At 34.6% G+C, this 14,561-nt stretch overlaps 1 protein-coding gene and 1 pseudogene across 3 annotated transcripts; one reads left to right on the top strand and one right to left on the bottom strand.

Annotated features, from left to right (window-relative positions):
- The first annotated feature begins 1,249 nt into the window (after nucleotides 1-1,249).
- On the top strand, nucleotides 1,250-13,969 carry LOC114183737 (uncharacterized). 3 transcript variants are annotated; one of them, XM_028070861.2, is made up of 10 exons: nucleotides 1,250-1,265; nucleotides 1,430-1,679; nucleotides 2,624-2,773; nucleotides 6,333-6,547; nucleotides 6,702-6,772; nucleotides 6,870-7,032; nucleotides 7,327-7,498; nucleotides 7,914-8,072; nucleotides 8,195-8,283; nucleotides 13,715-13,969. In XM_028070861.2, exons 2-10 carry the CDS (start codon nucleotides 1,508-1,510, stop codon nucleotides 13,817-13,819), a joined length of 1,296 nt encoding a protein of 431 aa, XP_027926662.1. In that variant the 5' UTR covers nucleotides 1,250-1,265; nucleotides 1,430-1,507; the 3' UTR covers nucleotides 13,820-13,969. The 3 variants fall into 3 exon arrangements, with proteins under 3 accessions (XP_027926662.1, XP_085529055.1, XP_027926664.1); XM_085672929.1 differs by lacking the exon at nucleotides 1,250-1,265 and having other exon boundaries at nucleotides 1,385-1,679; XM_028070863.2 differs by lacking the exon at nucleotides 1,250-1,265 and having other exon boundaries at nucleotides 1,392-1,679; nucleotides 13,727-13,969.
- Nucleotides 8,758-13,679, bottom strand: LOC146886156 (uncharacterized; annotated as a pseudogene).
- Nucleotides 13,970-14,561: the final 592 nt, after the last annotated feature.

Genomic DNA, 14,561 nt, shown 5'->3' with positions numbered 1-14,561 from the left:
ATATACCTTTCATACATGTTGTTAAGGTCTTCTAATACACTATAAATGGTTTATATGTGGACTTTCTTAAAATAGAGCAGTGGTTATACTACTATCCAAAAAGTATTGGGCATGTCACTAGTTAATATGTCATTGGTCACCAATATTTCAATCTAGAGTTTACATATATGTGAATTGAACTTTGTGAACCAATTCTCTATCACTAATTTTTATCATGTTCAATATATATTCCACACATGTTAGGAGAGTTATGTTTGTAACTATTTTACATGTTCAGTCCTAACGACATACAACAATTCATATTGTTGTGCAAAAAATAATGGACAGATCACCATGTAATACATCAAGGGTCATCAGTTAATGAATCCACAATTATCATGTTTGTGAGGTGGGGTTATGGACCAATTATCCTAGAGCAATTTTATTAGGATTAAATATACTTTTCATACATGTTGTTAAGGTCTTCTAATACACTAAAAATGGTTTATATGTGGACTTCCTTAAAAGAGAGCTGTAATTATACTATTATTCAAAAAGTATCGGGCATGTCACCAATTAATATGTCAGTGGTCACCAGTAATTCAATCCAAAGTTTACATATATGTAATGATCACCAGTAATTCAACCTGCCACCACACACAACCATCGAGCTGAATCAAACTAACGGAAAGCAACAACAACCCTAACACCACTCCAAGAACAATAAAAATCTTGGAACGAAATGGGATTTCGTTTAGGGTTCAAGAATAACACCAAAACTTGGAAATCTCGTCTTTCGTTTAGGGTCCAGAGCCTATGTCAGCAGCTCCTCGTTGTAGAAATCACCAATGCCGATTCAACATGAGTTGAAGAAACCGTTGCAGCCTCCATTGGTGGTGTAAGAATCGAGGTGACCTCTGATTATGAGGAGAGTTTCATTCACAGGATGACCCTTGCAAACTAGGTACGTGTTCTCCATGCATAACGCCGACTTCAACCTCTCGAGTCACATTTCGTCTTCTCCATCCTTTGTTCGTGTTCTACAGAAGAGAGAAACTCTAATTGTTTAGGTGTGGTTGAACATTTTCTCCCTTCGCTTTTCACCCGCTCCCACAATGTCTTTGCAAATCAAAACACAAATTAAAAAATTAAATACACATCAACTACCAGGTTACAAAATAAGAGAAAGGACGTTAGAATATCATTTTTCTTATTATAATTATTTTCATTCTGAGCACGCCGACTCCATTCCCAGAATCTGCACTTTTTGTTTTAGTGGCATAATGGTATATTAAATTTATAATTGCCTCTTCAGTGCATGAAAATGCTATTAACCTAAATAATAATTTAGCCTTTTAAAAGTAGATGAACGGTTAATTTTATTTCTATCATTTTCTTTTGTCGGTTACATATATATTTCTTCCCTGTTCACTGCTGTGATCTTGTACAGTGAGCAGACAGAGGAACACTTAAAAGAATAGGAAAATGAAGAGTGAAGAATGGCGATCGAAAAGCAAGCAGACAGAAGATGAGTGAGAGTGCGAGCAACGAAGTTGTGGCTATGGCTGACGCCTATGACGTTGTGATAGTGGGAGCTGGCATCATTGGGTTAACCATCGCTCGCCACTTCCTCATCTCTTCCGACCTCTCCGTCGCAATTATCGATAAGGAAGTTCCTTGTTCTGGTTCCACTGGCGCAGGTATACCAACCTCCATCTCTTATTTCCCCTCACCTTAAATCTAATCAATCTACTTACAATACTAAAAATTCACTTTAATCTTGTAAAAATTAAACTTTTATTTATTTACGTATAGTAATTTCATAATTTAAGAAGCGGTTGATTAATATAAGATTTTTAACATGATATGATTTTTTTTTTAAATACCAAATTTTAACAAAAGTATGCCTACGTGTACATACATGCCTATACAAAACTTATTTAATAATATTCTTTAGAACTGTTGAAAAAATAATTCTTATACAGGTTTTTTATATAATTTTTAAACAGATGTAATAATTTATCTCTGCTTTATCGAATTTTATATGATAATTCATGATAATTCCTGCGATATAAGTCATGAGCTTAAGTTATAATTATTGGGTTAAAAAAAATAATTTTTGACACATTCAACCCATTTATGGCATGTGTAAGCATTGGTATAATTACAGAGTGCAGACCAGTATTCACACTGTCTGTAGGTGATGACAATGAAAGCCCATAATAGGTGTTCGTGTGTAGCTCCCATACTATTATTTCCTATAATTCACATATAAGTATTCTGCGTTTAAACTTCAAAAGGTAGTGTTATAAAATCATAAATAACTATTTATGATATATGTAATAAAAAATAATAGTAATATTGTACCATAATGAAAAAAAATAGAATTTTTTCGTTATAAAATATCTCAAGAAATAAATGAGATTGCTACTATTTCTATTTGTAGACAATAAAAAAGTGATTTACATTGAAAATGGTTTATAACTTAATTTGTTTTACCAATGTGAAAGAAGTATGTTGGTAATTGTATATTTTGAAAATGATCATTGTATCTAAGCTTCTTTCTTGGAAAAAAAAAAAAAACTCTTGAACAACGGTCATGAGCTTTTCCAAAGGTATAATGATAAATTTGAGCTGGTTTTAGGACAGGGATATTTGTGGATGATATACAAAACCCCTGGGAGTGCTATATGGGATCTTTCTCAGAGGAGCCATCAACTTTGGAAGATGCTGGCACACAGCATAGAAGAGCAAGGCTTGGATCCTATGGTGGAATTGGGCTGGAAAAAATGTGGTATGTGGTATGTAGTTCTATGTGTCTACAAATTTCTTTGTTTCACCTGCCATTTGGAAGGGAGACATTCAAATGTATCTCAAAATTTGAAGCTGCATATAAAATTTTGCATCTTTAATTGTAAGCCATCAGTGCAGTGTGTGTCTGGTTGTGTTACAGTCATGGTTTTTCCTTTTACATGCAATTGCTTTCACAGCACCTCTATAGAGAGAACTCGTAATCTTGAAGTGCTGACAGTGGAAGAGATTATGTGAGTAAATGCAAAATAAAGTTTGGTGGGATTCAGGTGAGATAAAAATGAAGAAAAAGTTTTAAATGTCTTTAGAAGAGAATGTTTCACGATTACAAAAAAAATCCAACTGCTTGTGTAGGGCTAGAGAACCCTCTTTCTCATTCGTAACAAGTAATCATTATAAGTGCTCTTATTTACTCAAGAGGTATTCTCTTGGTAAAACAAAGAGTGAACTATGGATCTTCTCATACGTTTGAGACTCAACTTATTATTTATTTAATGACAAATAAATGATAAAGAAAAAAAAGGCATAACATTATCTTCATCATACTTAAAAGATATTCTCAAATTCTAATACGTTTTCTTGAAATGTTTTCTTCAATGCCTCAAGTCTTGATCTTAGCAATTTGAACTTATCTTTTGGAAGAGCTTTCGCCATTATATAATGTTAAATGTTCATCAAAACTGCAATGCTCTAATATGATTTCTTCTAATTTTTTTTTCTTCCTTGACTGCATGATATTTCACCTTGATATGCTTTGTTCTTCTATGTTGAATGGGGATTTTGTTATTAAGGTAGTGGTGGGTTTAAAGCTAACTTAATCCTATAAAATTTACTTTGTAAGGTGAAGTTTACTCCCACTTATATATTATAATTTGGTCTTAACTCTAATCTATGTGGAATTTTAACACATCCCCTCACATTGAGGACATCGAGCATGAAAATCGAGGGGTGTCCAATTGTTGGTGGCATGATACCATATTAAGGTAGTGAGTTTAAGCCTAATTCGTGGCTCCATAAGGTAAAATTTGCTCCCTCTTATATACTATAATTTGGTCTTATCTTTAGCCTATTTGAGATCTCTAATACTTGTGATTTTCCCAATTGACATACTGAGTGACTTCATTCTCATTCGGTGTAAAGACTTATTTTAGAAGGTAACCATTAGTTCTAATGTACTATGGCTATTGTAGCTTGTTTCAAATAAGGTAGAGCCTTTTAAAGTTTGTATACCTTTTTATCATTGGTTTGAAATTCCTCTCGCTATTTAACAAAAATTTCTTCCTCAAAAGACTCATTTAGAAAGGCTAACAAGACATCAAAACGAAAAATTTTCCAATCCAACTTTGTATCTAAGGTTGTCAATAATCTTATAGTATCATGTTTAACTAGAGGAGCAAACATATCATAATAGTTTACTTCATCCTCTTGAAAATACCCTTTAACCACCATTCTAGTGTAGTTTTTTTACAAATCCATCAAAGTTTAGTTTGGTTATGTAAATCCACCTTACCAATTACCTTTTTACGTTTGGTTCTATTCATGAGTTGCCATATATTATTCTTCTCAATCTTATGTATCTCCTCTTGCATGGTAGTCTTCTATTCTCCACTTTCAGCTTTTTTAGCATTGTCAATAGGTTTTGTTGTAGATTTCATATCGACTTGAGATAAGACAAATTCATAGTACATAAGTAGAAACAAACCTCATCTTACAAGTCAGTTTTGTGGGGTTGAGTTAGACTTATAAGTAGATGCAAACCTCACCTTACAAGTTAGTTTTGTGAGGTTGAGTTAGATTTAAAAGCCACGTCTTAAGAGTCTCAATTGAAGCTTTCTTCCATCTTCAATATACATCTTATGATGATCTGGTGCCCCTAATGGGTACTTCAATATCATAGTTTGATGTCTATTCATTTGAACCTTCCACTTCAGATCGTTCAATGTCAAATAGACTTTGCCTTGATGATAGATATCCTTCAGAGTCTTTATTTGTACCTCTAAAAAAGTACAAATTTCTAACTTATGATATCACTTACCTCTTACCTCTTTTTGCGTATGCATTAAGGGCATAATAGACATAACAAAAGTCTTTTAAAATTTTCAAGGAAGGTTTTCTATCAAACCATGTTTTGAAAGGTGTTTTTTCTTCTAAGGTCTTTGTTGACAATGTATTTTGCATAAAAACAAAGGTGTGTACTGGCCCAAAAAGTCTTTTAAATACCATTTTCAAATACCAAACATTTGGTTAGTCACTGTTTAAGACCAAAAAGTCTTTCACTCCATTTTGTTGAGGATTCACCAATGCGGTCAGTGTTGTCTTGGAAAATTTTTTATTTTCTTCTAGAGAGGAGATTCTTTACTCAAACCTTTTAGGAAGGCAGACTAAGAGTTTTTCTACCACCATTGATCACTATCACTCAGTTTTTCACCATGCAACCTTATACATGAGACCACCTTTAATAGTCTGTGAATGAACTCTTGGACATTTCATTGTACTTCATTCTGACACTTTCAAACTCTTATATTTATAACTTGCATCCTCTTTGTTCTATCACTTCCTTGAAACTCCTCCTTCAACTGATCCCAAACTTCCTTGACAGTTTCTAGAGTAATGATTCTTGTATGATGGCAAATGCTTTCCCTTTGCCATTTCTTCATTGGGACTTTTGAGTTGTGTTATTGTTAAGTTTTCAAGTAATGGAATTTGAATACTACCATTTTAGCCATATCCTACACACTTTTGAGGTTTCAAGTAAGCCCTCATCTTTGCAACCCACATATGTAACTTCCCACAGAAAATGGGAGGTGAAGGTAACAAACTGTTAGAAGTTATTTTTATTTTTGAGTTTTCTGTTTAGAGGTTTTTATATATGTAAAAACAAAGAGTAAACTATAAGTATTCTCTGACTTTGTGGGAAACAATTTATTTTCATTAAATGAGCTATAAATGATGAAAAAAAGAACCATTAGATGGTAAAATCACAAGATGGTAGCTTGTCATATTGAAGAAATACTCTCAAATTATAACTAATAAGTACATTTAATTTTGTAGGGAGTATTTTAGATGTCTTCTTTTTGTTTGATAGAATGCATCAATGACACATGTGTTCTTGAAGTGTAGGGAACATTGTTCAAAGCCATTCCCTCTTCTATCAAGCAGATTTTTTGGTGCCATGTGGCTACATATCTAAACATTTCCTAAAAGCACTTTTTTGACATCAGAGAACCTCTAATTTGTATGTAAAAAGAGAGATCACTTTCTGTAGATCATGCTGATTTCCAAAGAAATGTAGATCTGCCTGCATAATTCTCTGGGTTAAGAATGATAGAAATTATTATATATGCTATCCTATGATTGTGAGCTTGAGATGCTAATTGGTTGCTATGGATTATCCTGAAACAGTTAGGGTGTGTCTATTGAATCTTCAATAAGTGTCATATGATATGCAGTATGCATAAGGCATTGATATTTATAATCATGGAAATTTAGAGCTCTTTTCCCTACGATCATAACAATGGTGTGGCATATCTTTTGATCTACAGGGAGCCTATTAATTGGTAGAACTGAAGAAGAATCAGACATGCTAAAGGGGTGGGTGAAACAACTTTGTGAAGCTGGGTTGAAAGCAGAGTACCTAAGTAGCAGTGAACTGATTAGAAAGGAACCTGATCTGTTGGTTGACAAATATAGTGCAGCTGCATTTGTACCAGATGACTGCCAATTGGATGCTCGTCGGACTGTTGCATATATTGAAAAGGTTTTGTATTCTTGGTTCATTTCTCCTTCCCTATCTTTTGCTTGCAACATGTAAATAATTATTACAGTGTACATTTTTCTTTCTACCATAAACTTGCAACATAGCTGGTATATGACTTCGGACTCATAGTTACAAATTTACTGCTGTTGTGTAGGCTAACAGGAGTTATGCAGCAAAAGGAAGATATACTGAATTTTACAATGACCCAGTGAAACGCTTCATCAGGTTTAATTTTTTCCCATTCTTTGGGTTGCACACTAACTCTGACACTGAAAGCAGTGAAACAAATTTTGTTTTTTGCTTTGCATCATTCTGTGGTTAGGTCAGATATCAATGGGGAGGTCAAAGCTGTTCAGACTTCCAACAACATAATATACAGCAAGAAAGCAGTTATAGTTGCAGCTGGTTGTTGGACTGGTTCTTTGATGCAAGACTTGTTTAGAAATTGGGAAATGGATTTACATGTTCCTGTAAAACCCAGAAAGGTGTGTTTATATACAGTTTTTGGAATTTTCATTCCTGACAATCCATTCTGTTTCTTGCTTGGAACCAAGGGAATGTGATGTATTGCTTTTGCATTATTATTTATTTTCATTTCAAGAAGCTTATGACTATTGTTTACTTGAACTTTCGGTTTAGAGCCTCTAGTTTTGGGTTTTCTGCTTCCATTTTAGTCTTGTCTTTGGGTATCTTAGATAGACTTCTTTATTTTTAATTTGTAAAAGGTCTTTCAGTAGATTCCTACATTCCTTTTATACATTCTTCTGTTTGGTGTAAAGGGCCATCTACTCGTGCTTGAGAATTTCAACTTCCTTAAATTGAATCATGGCTTGATGGAGGCAGCTTATCTCAAACATTCAACAATTTCTGGTACAGAATCGTCTGATCCTGAACAAAACTTATCTGTTTCAATGACAGCAAATATAGATGCAGCAGGGAATCTTCAACTTGGTAAACTTCTTTTCCATGACCCATATGCATCAGATGATTGCATATGTTGCTTTTGAGTTCTGACTATAATTTATACTGAATAATCTTTTGTATTTCAAAGTATTTCCTATCAAACAGTGTCTATGGTGGCTGTTATATGACTCATGGTTTCATTTGCATGTATACAAGATGGTGTTTTGTTGTTTATTGGGGAACAATGTCTTGGCGTTATTGAATTGTTCAGATGTGCTTTTGGATTGAAAAGTCTTATCTTTTGGATCAACATGACCAACCCTGTAATGATTTTCTTGATAAACAGCTATCTAGTTTTCATGAAACAGATAAACTTTTGCACTTGATGCAAATGCTTCTTTATTAGTTCAGAATTTTAGCAATTCTTTTACTTATTCAAACCAAAATCTTGTCTACTTTCTAGGGAGTAGCCGTGAATTTGTTGGTTTCAACACCGATTTGGATGAGTCTGTGGTAAGTCACATATGGAAAAAAGCTGGAGAATTCTTTCCCAAATTGAAAACGCTTTCCCTTTCAGATCTAAGTGCAAGTAGAAAAGTGAGAACAGGATTACGACCTTATAGTGAGTCACAATATCTCTTTGCTATCTTATGCAGTTGAACAACTGATACAGTATTTACATTTCCCAAATCTATGTACATAGAGACCATGTTATATTTGATTGCATAATCTTTTCATTGTCAGTGCCTGATGGAAAGCCAGTCATAGGGCCTGTGCCTGGCTTGTCAAATGTGTTCCTTGCAGCTGGACACGAAGGGTGTGGACTTTCAATGGTCAGTTCTCACTTCTCTGTTATACTAAATTCTTATGCATGTTCCGAGAAACAATGTATAAACACTTAAAATTATACTTTTCTTAAATTCAAAGTAATCCATACGTTAATTTATACGAAGGGTTAATTGATCCCTATAATACGATTTTGGTTTTTATCTCTTTCTCAAACTTTGATCTTGTTAGGATCCTATGTATGGATGCAGACCTTTTTGCTCACATAGTTCATTGTTTTGTGTCGTGACAAACAACAAATCATGTTGGATAAGTTCACAAGTTTTCCACATTGTTAGTGTGTAGGGGGTAACAGAAGATAAAAACCAGAGATAGAAATCATAATGCTTTATTGATCAACTCAATTGATACAGAGATAGAGACTTAGTTATATAGGGCTAAGCTCTGCAGAGAAAAAGGGAAAAACAAACCCTATAACGGCAACAACAGAAAACTAACTCAACTAACTCTAATACCCCCTCTCAAGGTGGGTTGTGAATATTGATTAAACCCAACTTGGAAACAAAAGCAGAAAAGGGATTAGGATGTAAAGCTTTGGTAAAAACATCAGCAAGTTGATGTTGAGAAGGAAGATGAGAGAGAACAATGAGCCCGTCAACTATCTTTGAACGAATGAAGTGGCAATCTACTTCAATGTGTTTTGTCCTTTCATGGAAGGAGGGATTCTTAGCAAGCTGGATAGTAGATTGATTGTCACAGAAGGTGGGTATAGGCAGTGGAATAGCCAGAGATAATTCGTCAGATATGTATTTTAACCACTGAATTTCACAGGCAACAGTAGCAAGAGCCCGATATTCAGCCTCTGTGGAACTTCGGGAGACAGTGGATTGCTTTTTGGATTTCCACGATATTAAGCAGTGGCCATAGAAAACACAATAACCGGTGACTGATTTGCGTGTTGTGCTGCAGGAAGCCCAGTCTGAATCGGAAAAAGCTTGAAGTCTATGAGGGTTATGAGCAGGATAAAACAGACCCTGGCCAGGAGCATTTTTGAGATATTTGAGGATGCGGAGGCTGCTTGTAAATGAGAAGTTCTTGGAGCTATCATGAATTGGCTGACTTGTTGAACAGCAAAGCTAATGTCAGGCCGTGTATGGGTGAGATATAATAACTTGCCAATGAGCTTTCGAAAAATCGTGGGGTCAGAGACAAGTTCTCCATCAGTGGTAGTCAACTTGACAGAGGGGTTGGCAGGGGAAGGGACAGGTTTGCAACCTGTTAAGCCAAAGTCAGAAATGATATCAAGACAATACTTCCGTTGATTAATAACCAATCCACGTTGAGAACGGGCAATTTCAAGCCCTAAGAAGTATTTCAATTCTCCGAGATCTTTGATATGAAAGTGATCATTAAGATAGGACTTAATGTGTGCAATGGTTTGAATATTTTTCCCAGCTATAACTATGTCGTCAACATATATTAAAAGAGCAGTAAAAGCAGCTGGTGTTTTCTGAACAAATAAGGAATGATCAGCGGAGCTTTGAGTGAAGCCAAAGTGTAATAGGGCAGAAGTGAGTTTGGCATTCCACTGTCTACTGGCTTGCCTTAAACCATATAAAGATTTATGAAGCTTACAAACTAAATTGGTGGAAGAATGGAGCAAACTGGGAGGAGGCCTCATATATACTTCTTCATCAAGGTCACCATTTAAAAAGGCATTATCAATATCAAGTTGATGTAAAAACCAACCACAAGATATAGCAACAGAGAGAAGAAACCGAACTGTTGTGAGCTTGACAACAGGTGAAAAAGTTTCAAAGAAATCAATTCCCTCGGTTTGAGTGAAGCCCTTGGCGACTAGGCGTGCTTTATACCTTTCTATGGAGCCATCAGCTCTGAATTTGGTTCGGTAAACCCATCTGCAGTTCACAACTTTCTTTCCTGGAGGGAGAGGAACGAGAGACCATGTTTTATTTCTTTCAAGGGCATCCAATTCAGCTTTCATAACTCTTTGCCAACAATCAATTTGATTAGCCTCTTTGAAGGAAGTTGGCTCATATGTACCAGAAAGTGAAAGACAAAAAGTTGTGTGAGATTGTGAACAATTAGAATAAGAAAGGTAAGAATGCAAAGGATAGGGAGTACTTGAGGTGACATTAGAGGAAGAAATGGTGGGACAATGATAGTCAGCCAAATAGTGGGGAGGCTTCTTGGAACGAGTAGAAACTCGTGATACACATTCAGTAAGCTCATCAGAATCATGTGATGCAGAACCAATATTAATAATATCATGCTCAGTGGGCTGGATGAAATCATGTGATGCAAATTCAATATTAACAATGTCATGTTGCTGTAAAGGAATACTTGAATTGTCATGCATTGGGGAAACAAAATTTTGTAAAGGAATGATACAATCAAACTGTTCAACAGTGGTATTTGTGTCTTGTGTGTTTGAATGAAGTGTATCATATGGAAAATGGGTTTCATAGAAAACAACATTTCGAGATATGAAAATGATTTTACTTGAAAGGTCATAAAGGATATAGCCTTTGGTACCCGGTTTAAAACCAAGAAAAATAGCTTTAGTTGCCCTTTTGTCAAATTTAGTGCGTCCAACAAGAATGGTGGAAGCAAAAGCCAAGCATCCAAAAACTCATAAATGAGTTAAATCAGGAGAGTGTCCATGAAGTAGTTCATATGGTGATTTTAATTTTAAAAAAGGAGTGGGAAGCCTATTGATAATGTGAGTGGCATGTTTAACAGCAAAAGACCAAAAACAGGTTGGAAGATGAGCTTGAAAAAGCAATGCACGACTAACATTGAGTAAATGTTGATGCTTTCTTTCAACAATACTATTTTGTTGAGGAGTCTCAACACATGTGGTTTCATGAAAAATTCCTTTTGTTGAATAAAAATCATGTAAAAGGAATTCTTTTCCATTATCAGACCGAATGTGTTGTAGTTTCAAATTGAATTGATTTTCAGTTTGCAGAATGAATGAAGGTAATATGGTTTTAACATCAGATTTGAGCTTTAAAGGATGAATCCATGTAAAATGAGTGAAATCATCAACAATAGTCAAGAAGTATTTAAAACCATCAATAGAAGATGTTGCAATGGGCCCCCATATATCTACATGAACTAATTCAAAGAACCTGAGGCTTTTTTTTGTACTATGAGAAAAAGGCAACTTCTTTTGTTTAGCAAAGTGACAAGTATCACAAGGTTGAACATAATCGAAATGTATATCAGTGTATATGAGAGACATGTGTTTCAAAATTTTGTTTGAAGTGTGTCCTAACCTAAGATGCCATAACATAGGCTCTTTATTGGAAACAACATTAGCAAACTGAGGTATAGTACAACTAATATGAGAAACTGAATCACATGATTTCTGTTTGGCTGTACTGGAATGTTGAAGGTAGAATAAGCCTCGACACTGTTTAGCTGCACCAATCATCTGAAATGTTGATTTCTGCATGATAAAGCACATTTGTTCACAAAAAATAATCATGCAGTCAGTATATGAAAGGAGTTTAGGAATGGAAATAAGGAAGGCAAAAAAATCTGGTACGTACAAAACGTTTTTAAGAATCAAATTGCCAAGGTTAATTGTGCCAGAAAAGGAAGCAGTGACAGTGGTGTTATTAGGCAATTTGATATGTATAGGTGTGATAGGTGATAAAGATTTAAAAAGAACTTTGGATGGACAAATGTGATCAGTGGCACCACTGTCCAGAATCCAAGAGGAAGAGATGTCACCTGAAGGAGAAACAGAGATTTGCGTTGTGTTTACAGAAGCTGAAGCAGTTTTTGATTGTTGAAGAAGAGCTAAGATAGCTTGATATTGGTCCTTCGAAAAGGTAAACTGGTCATTCGTGTTTGCTTCAACCATTTGAGATTGTTGTGAAACTGTATCAGGATCAACTTCAGCCAAATTGGCAGAGGAGTTAACTCCAGAGGAGGCAGCACGACCAGATTTTTTTGTAGCCAGCAGGAAAACCAATGCGCCAGAAACAGGTTTCAATGGTATGATTTGTTTTCTTGCACTTTTCACAGAATTTAGCATTTCTAGGTTGCTTAGAATTTTGACTCCTGTTATTTCCATTTAATGGTTTATTGGAAGAAACAGATTTGGAAATCTCACCCGATTGAATAGAGAAAGCAGCTGAATCTTGAGGGGAACCAGTGGTGGCCATGGGAAGGAATTCTCTTTCATGCTGGAGAACCATGGAAAAGGATCTAACAATAGATGGCATGGGATCCATAATCATGATTTGAGAACGAACTTGAGAGTAATCATCATTCAACCCTCTTAGAAAACGAATAACACAGTCATCCTCCCTTTCTTTATGTAATTTTGCAAGCAAACCACACGAACACGATACGGAGCAGGTGCAAACAAGAACGCAACGATACAATTCTAATTCCTTCCAGAGAATCTTTAATCGGGTATAATATTTAGAAACACTAGAATCACCTTGTTTACAGTGCAAGATTTGATCTTGAAGATCTGCCACCCTGAATTTATCTGAATGAGAGAATCGGTCCTTAAGATCGATCCATATGTCTCGAGCTGTATCCATCCACATAACAGATTGCTTGATCGAAGCACTCATTGAGTGTATAAGCCAAGACATCACCATTCGATTGCAACGACGCCAGGCATCATGTAGGGAATCGGTGATGGGCGGACATAGAAGACTGCCATTGATGAACCCTTCCTTGTTCTTGGTTTCAAGAGCGACCATCATTTCTCTTTGCCACTGATGGAAGTTGTTTTCGGTGAGAACGGGTGAAACAAGGATGAGTGCTGGGTTTTCTCCGGGGTGGAGGTATAAGGGGTTTGCCGGATTTATGACATGATCCGGAGGGTTTTGGCTTGGGTGAGCCATGGTTGATCAGAGAGAAGAAGCAAAAAGACTGGAAAGGCAGAAACGAAGGAGGGTAATTACCAAACTGATACCATGTTAGTGTGTAGGGGGTAACAGAAGATAAAAACCAGAGATAGAAATCATAATGCTTTATTGATCAACTCAATTGATACAGAGATAGAGACTTAGAAAACTAACTCAACTAACTCTAATACACATGTCAACATCTTAAAAGTTCAGCGTAATTAACCATTTGTTACGTCAAAAAACAGTTAACATCATTGGATGTGTAGGATTGCATCCATGCATTTCTTTCTTAAGTAGGAGAACCTAACAACCTAATATGATCAAAATTTGAGATAGATAAAAAAACAAAATTACATTATAATTTAGGGAACAAAAATATAGTTAATCTTTATATGAATTTCTTCAAAATCTGTTTCTTAACTCAAAAAGTTTATAAATTTCTTGAATTGGATCCTAAAGTAGCTATATAGAATCAACTTACAGTGTATGATAATTTATTGCAAAATCACTTTGTTGCTTGTTAACACTAGCATGCACTCTGAACAAACATTTAGATAATTTTCTTCTGATTATGAAGAAATTATTGCAGGCTCTGGGGACTTCTGAAATGATAGTTGAGATGGTGCTGGGATATCCAGGAAAAGTTGATAGCACTGCTTTTGCTCTGCATAAAGTTGGTTAAAATTTGAAGAACTTATAAGTAATGGCTTAGAATGTGAAGGAATAAGGCCACTTGGAATTCTTATACATAATTTCTGACTGAGTTGTGTTGTGTTCCTGATGAATACACTAGTGACTTATCATTATTATTTGTCAACCTTAGACATCAGAACTTTCTTTAATTTTCTCATATTAACCCTTCTTTAAAGAAGATAATAACCATATGAAAGAGATTCCATAATAGAATTAGGATAAATTATACTTTTTTTTTTTCTCTAACTTATTTCTTTAACTTTTAAAATTTTTATTTTAATCTTTTAAGACTACTTTAAAATTGGCTAAAAGTTGAAACGTAAAGCTGAAATTATTTGATAAAACTAACTTAATAATGAATTTATTTTAAATTTCTTTATTTAATTTCTAAATAAATTAACTTTTAAGTAACATTTGTATAAAAAATTATTTTTGTTATAATTTAAAATAGTTCTCTCTTTTCTAAAATATTTTATTAAAAAATAAATAATACTAACAATAATGGAGCATTAAATCAATAATGTTTAGGAGTGTAACAGTAAAACAGTAATTCATAGTACAATAATAATTTAAAAAATTGTAATCATAAATAAAGTTTGAATATTAAGATTTATTATTTATTATTATTTCAAGAAATAAGATAACAAGATAAAAGCTTTATTTGAGTAGACTATTTAGAAACGTAAATATGAAGAGTTTATCGAAATAAGTTAAAAATTAAGAGCTAACAA

Source organism: Vigna unguiculata, chromosome 5 (assembly GCF_037176805.1).
Source record: "Vigna unguiculata cultivar grain cowpea cultivar isolate G323 ecotype 2 chromosome 5, ASM3717680v1, whole genome shotgun sequence".
Taxonomy (NCBI): Eukaryota; Viridiplantae; Streptophyta; class Magnoliopsida; order Fabales; family Fabaceae; genus Vigna; species Vigna unguiculata.
This window is presented reverse-complemented; position numbering and strand designations above follow the sequence as displayed.